The sequence below is a fragment of the Chionomys nivalis genome, chromosome 1 (genome assembly GCF_950005125.1).
Source record: "Chionomys nivalis chromosome 1, mChiNiv1.1, whole genome shotgun sequence".
Classification (NCBI taxonomy): domain Eukaryota; kingdom Metazoa; phylum Chordata; class Mammalia; order Rodentia; family Cricetidae; genus Chionomys; species Chionomys nivalis.
In genome coordinates, this window is record NC_080086.1 from 37,203,226 (window position 1) to 37,209,685 (window position 6,460).

The 6,460-nt window shown below is 46.6% G+C and overlaps 1 protein-coding gene across 3 annotated transcripts in view; it reads right to left on the minus strand.

Annotated features, from left to right (window-relative positions):
- Positions 1 to 6,034, minus strand: part of Mtmr14 (myotubularin related protein 14) — a 47,318-nt gene extending 41,284 nt beyond the window's left edge. For all 3 annotated transcript variants that reach the window (XM_057773978.1, XM_057773971.1, XM_057773984.1), the window contains exons 1-2: positions 5,768 to 6,034; positions 3,195 to 3,343 (exon numbers count right to left, since the gene is read on the minus strand). In XM_057773978.1, coding sequence (XP_057629961.1) covers positions 3,195 to 3,343; positions 5,768 to 5,923 — 305 coding nt within the window. In that variant the 5' untranslated portion in view covers positions 5,924 to 6,034. The remainder of the gene's footprint in view (positions 1 to 3,194; positions 3,344 to 5,767) is intronic.
- Between the last annotated feature and the right edge of the window lie 426 nt (positions 6,035 to 6,460).

Genomic DNA, 6,460 nt, shown 5'->3' on the forward strand with positions numbered 1-6,460 from the left:
ACCTAAGTTTAGTTCCCAGCATCCATACTAGGAAGTTCACAATCACATGCAAGTTCCAGCTCCAGCAGGGGCTGAATGTCTCTGGCCTTCATTGGTACCTGCAAATCAGTGCATATACCCACAGACACACATAATTTTTAAAAAACTGTTCAAAGCCCTGGGTTTGATCTTGACACCAAACACATACAAAACCAAATTCTAACAAGTCTTGTAGGTGTTTTCCTGGAAAGTGAGACCCTCATGGACAAGGTGGCAGTAAAGAAAAGGCAGACGGGACAGTGTGGAATCATTCCGCTTACTGGCTTGTGGGTAAAGGGAAATTGTCTCTCTGGGCTTCATCTTTTTCCTCGGTAGAAAGGGGGTGATTCTATATTTTTCATAGGTGACTGCAGGACTTAAATAAGCTGGCATGTGAAATCCCAACAGATGACGACCAGTAGGCAGTCAAATACCACCCCTCTCACCATCTCAAGACAGGACAGAGTTCAGGCTTCTTTCAGACTTACCTTGTAGCCAAGAATGGAGTCAGTTCTCTCCTGCTACTATGTAGGTCCCGGGAATAAGACTCAGGTCCTCAGGCTTAGCAGCAAGAGCCTTTACCCAAGGAACCATCTCAAAAGCACTGACCCCTGACTTTGAACTTCTGATACCCTTGCCTCCACCTCCAAAGCCCTGGGATTACAAGCATGCATCACAATGGCCAGTTTATATAGTACTAGGGATTGAACCCAGGGGCTTCATCTATGCCCTATGTACTCTGACAACTGAGCTACAGCAGCCGCTGGAGATTATTCTCTTTAAGGCTAGAATGAATAAACACTGAGCATGTTTCTTTCAGAACAACTAACCATACCTGAGAGCTCATTAGAGAATGTCGAATCCTGGTCCCACCTCTGAGGTAGTGAATCATATTCTGCAGTAAAAAGATGCCTTGGTGGTTCACTCACAAAGTTGAGGTGTTAAGCTAAGCTTAACATCTGAATGCTATCAGAGGACAGAGGTTAAGTGCCAGACAGCACTGAAGGAAAGAGTAGGAAAGGGCAGAAGAAAAATAAATAGAAGAGTTGTTCAGAAATAGTAATTTGGACAAGGCATGGTGGTGGAGACTTCTAACTTCACCACTCGGGTGATGTAAGCAGAAGATTCATGAGTTCAAGGCCAGTCTTGGTTACATGGATGACAATATTGATAGTGAAGAGGTTGAGAGAGGGTATGTGAGAGAGAGACAGACACAGACTTACTGACCACCTTGAATGATTATAAAAGGCTAAGTTTCACTACCCTTGGAAGGGCAGTTAGGAAGAGAAAAACTACGAACAGTACAGTAAGGTGCTATAATAAGCACAGATGCCCAGGGAGGATGTGATACCAGTTCTAGGACATTCACAGGAGAGTAGTATGCTTAACTTTTCAAGGGCATCGAGAAGTGGGCACTTGTCTAGATACTGAACGTGAGGAAAACAAAGGCTTTATTCTTAAACTCCTCTACTTGTAAACCATCTCTCCCCACATCTGGCTACGGAGTTCTAAAATGGAGAATGTGGAAATTCTGGTTTAGAAGGCCCAAGAGGGGATCTTAGAATCCGTACTCATCATTTGTATGCAGGTGTTACTGATGAAAAGTACTAACATCCTTACATGTCCCAAAAGTCCACTCCTTGGTAATGATCAAGATGCTACACCAAGTTAACCATGGAGGCTCACACCTGTAATCTCAGCATTTGGGAGGCTGAGGCAGAGAGTTAAGATAAAGATCAGCTAGGTCTACAGTGTGAAACCTGTCTCGAAGCAAACAAAACAAGAGGAGGGCAGGAAAGGGAAAGGTGAGAAAAGGAAGGAAGAAAGGGGTGAAGGGAAGAGAGGACAAGGAGAAAGGAAGGAAAAGGCAGGGGGAAAAGGAAAAGCCTATTCAAAAGTTGTTCCTAAGAACTCTGGGGATACACTATCATCCTCCCAAGCCCTGCTGCATAGGCTCTCTATCATGAGGTTGTCTCATACACACCAGGCCGCAGGATTAGCCATTCTCCATTTGCCAACAGCAGCACTTCCCAACACCGACCACACATATGAATTACGTAGGCATCTTGGTATGCTGTGATTTTTGACCCCCTGGCTCTAGAACCCCAAAGTCCTTGCTTCTCCCCAGGTCTCGGTCTAATGGCCTTGCTTTGAGGACAGGAGCCTATCCATCACCCTTCCTCCATAGGGCCAAGCTTACATAGCAGCTCCTGGAACTTCCTTAAGATAAACAGCAAGCAGGGAACTCAGGTGAAGAAACTAGGAGCAAACATGGAGTCTCAGTGTTGTGCTAAAGAACCATTACCCTTTACTGACCACCTAATGAGAGACTCCTATATCAGGTTTCAAGTCTCCTCCGCTGTGAACTGTTAACCTACGTAAAGCACTCAAGTCTGTGTAAGACCTTAGCGCACAGGGTAGCTCTTATTTTTAATTCTTAATGAGAACACATCAGACCTGTATTAGCACCATTTATAATCAGGGACTGCACTAGTCACTTTTCTAGAAATTTAATTAGTCTTTGCAAGCCTTAATTATGATGAGGCTTGGAATTACCAATGAAATCCTAAGGACAAAGAAAATGAATAACTTGCCTAGGGTTAGTTACATAGTCAGAATGGACAACCAGGATGTTAACTCAAGCAGTGTGACTTTAGACCTTAAGTTCTTAAGACATACACATGGCAAACACTCTTAAGCCTGTTTTGAAAGCCGAGCATGGCGGCATAAGCCTGTAATGCCAGCACTTAGGTGGTAGAGGCAGGAGGATCAGAAGTTAAAGATCATTCCTTTGGCTACACAAAGAGCTCATGGCCAACTCAGGCTACATGATATCCTATCTCAATAAAATACAGTATATCTCGATATGTCACCATTCCTTCAACTATGCCTGCTAAAGACAAGCAAAGATGGCACTGAGGTTGTTTCAGGGAAGTATTGTGTTGGTTATCTTAGGTCAATAAAGTCAAATATGAAAGAGAAATCCAGTGCTATGACTCCTTTTCTCATGCTATCCCGCACTACCCTGCCAGTCAAACTCAAAGTCATAAGTAAACAAAGATGCCAGTAACTAAACACCACCTGGGAAAGCGAGCATGCCCTGCCCAGTTTCCTGACCCTGGAGATGAGCTACTCAGGTCTACCAGACATGCACACTATGGTCACAGGATGCTCACGTGTCTTTCTCTTTCTCAGAACTCTCATACTCCAGGAATACGATGTGGCGGGGGTAGTGGCCGCAGATATCACCATTCACATTTGGAATCACGCTGAAACAGTAGTCACGGCCAAATAGCTCCAGACATCTCTTCTCAATGCGTTCAACCTGCATAGAGAAGGAGACTTTAGCATGAAGAAGAATCTTGAGATCTAAAGTCATGAGAATTAAATGGCCCATGAACAAAGAGGCCACTGGAAGTGACAAGTACTTTTGTGATTATCATTCAGTGTTAGGAAGAAACATAATGCAGGGCCACAGGCCCTTCTATGTTAACTCACATTGTATGCTTCAGAAAGATATCTAAACCCATCATCCACACTGTATGTAAGACTATGTGTAGTCAGCTCGGCAGTGGTGGCACACACTTTAATCCCAGCACTCGGGAGGCAGATGCAGGCAGATCTGTGAGTTCAAGGCCAGTCTGGTCTACACAGTGAGTTCCAGGACAGTCAAAGCTGTACAAAGAAACTATCTTGAAAACAACACACAGTTTGTAGTTAACACTGGACAGAGTCTATCATTCATAAGATGTAAAAATTCTTTCTAGATGTAGTGACACAAGCCTGTTCTCCCGGCACTTGGAAGACTGAAGCAGGAAGGTTAAGAATTCAAGGACACGCTGGGCTACATAGTGAGTCTTTGTCTCAAAAAACAAAGCAGCAGTAACTCTTGCTTTAGGTTACTATAAGAGCATTAACACATTCCATTTCTTTGATATTAGATGCTTTCCTATTCTACAGCCCCAAGATAATAATATTTGAAGCTCTTGTCAGTCAGACATGGTGGGCACACCTATAATCCTAGTACATAGGATGCTGAGGCAGGGGGATGGCAAGTTCAAAGCCAGTCTAGGATATATATATATACCAAGACCATGTCTCAATAACTCCTACAAAAATAAAGCAGCTCTAGTCAGCAAAATAAAAGCTGCAGACAGCTGGCTCCTTCCCTACTATCTGCTTATAATACTGAAGGCAAGGCTCCTTCTAAAGTTACTCCTTTTGCTCACAGTTCAGAGAAGAGCCCACTAGCAGAAAAGCTTACAACCTGTAACTTATCAACAACTTTGCAAGACACCATGATGCCTGGAGCAGTATTAGGACCAGCTACATGAAAGTAAAGTTTTAACTTGTAAAACTCTAATCTTCAGACATTAAGAGGGAGGTGGGATCCGTCAAAATCACATACCTCCTACAAGCACTCAACTGAGCCTCCTTGACCACAGGTGTGATGGGTCACACCTGTAAGCAGTACTTGGGAGGCCAAGCAAGAGGATCATTGTTACAAGCCATCCTGGGATACATAATGAATGTGAGGCCAAGCCAGGGCCACAGAGGAAGACCATGTCTCAAAACAGGCAAGATTGGTGATGCATCTCATCTGGTAGAGTTCTTGTCTGGGATGCATAAAAACCTGTGTTCAGTCTCTAGCACCATATGAAACAAGCATGAAGGTGCACACCTGTAACCCCAGCAGCTGGGAAGTGGAGACAGGAGGGTCAGGAGTGCACAACTTGGTTTTAGATATATCACAAATTTAAGGCCTATCGGAACAAACACACATTACAAATCTAGGGTGTGACCACCAGAAACTGATTTAAGAGAATCTAAGACCAAGAAACTTTTGTGTTTAAGTAGTACCCCAAATGATGCCAATTATAATCTGAAAGGTGCTTAGTTAATCTGGAGAGATGCTACCCCATCATTACTGGTCTTTCCTAGGTTACCTCTGAGACTAATAGAAGATGCCATCTACAGCATGCCCCAGCCCCTAGGTAACCTCTGGAGCCAAACCAGTTTATGGTCCAGGATAGACGAACCCCAATAAGTAAACGAAATGCTAAAGCGGCCACACTGGAATTGAGGAGGGGTAGGGTCTACCAGTGTGCAGAGATGAGTATGTCTCAATCAGACCAGGAGCTTTCAACGCCTTTGTAATTAGAACAAAGGGAAATTCCGGGGGTGGGGGACAACAGAAACTTCTTTCTGATAAAAGGAACAGAAAGGGAATGTGGGTTGTCTTCTTGTTTTACAGGAAAGGAAAGGGAAGGGCCTAAGTCATGCTGGCACCTTATAAGGAGGCGACTAACTCAGCTGCTCTCTGGGCACCATAATTCCCCACTACTCCAGGCTCCTGCTCTGATCTCTGGGCTGGGAGAATCTCGTCCCCATTTTTACTTTGATTTTAGAGGTTTTTATTAACTGTTGGCAACCCCTTCTAGGCTCATGCAGGGTAGCATTTTTCCCTATTTCCTACTATCTAACCTTTGCACCTGGCCCGCAGCTCCGACCCTTGACCTCCAAACCCCTTGTCTAAAGTACCCCCCCCCCAAACAAAACAAAAGAGCCTTGGTCCTCTCTTTGGTGTTAAGCCTGACCCGTCCTCTCCGAGTCCACATCCTGGATAAGTTCCTCCTCTGTGCCTCTCCAGGGAGGTCCCTTCCCGCTCTCTTCCCATCCCTGACTGTAGTCTTCCCTCAGTAACTCAGGCCTGGGACCAGTTCCAGGTCGCTGCACCTCTGGGGCTCACCTTAGAGCCTCCAGTCCCGCCGCTGTCCTTGGCCCGGTACTGAGTCCGGGAGAACTCCTCCAGCAGCTCCCCAAGCCCCGGCTCCTGAGGCGGCGGGTTACCCGAAGAGGCGGTGGACCCCGCTGAGGCGGCGGCGGCGGCCCGAGCGCCCGCCATGCCCAGCCTCGCGTCCCCTCAGGGCTCCTTCACCAGGCCCATGGCACCTGAGCCTCGGACTCCAGCTCTAAAAACCTCCTGAACCGCCTCAGCCGCCGCCTTCTTCTTCCACTTCCGGCCCCGCCCCACCTCTCCGGATGTTTACTCCTGCGACGGCCAATCAGAGCCCGGGTTTGTGCCCGGCCCACAGGTTCCTCGGCCCACCCCTGACGCGGAGGAATCCAAGTGGTCTCACGGCGGGGGCCGCGCTCCGCCCAAGGGGTTTCCCCGGGGGAAGCCGGGCTAAACCATTGCGACTGCGGAGGGGCGGCGGCGGGAACCATTGGAAGGAAGCAGAAAGGGCAAAGAACAGAAGCCAGAAGGACAAAAACTGCAGGTATTCTGACAGCTTTTCAAACGGCACCACTGCTGCTCTAGACGTCCCTGCGAAGACAGCGCGGTCTATCATCTTCCTATTGAGGAAGGTGTTTGAGAACTGCCTTATTCTTTTTTCTTTAAAAGGATTTTCTAGCTCTTGACAGTGGGCAGACGCCAGAG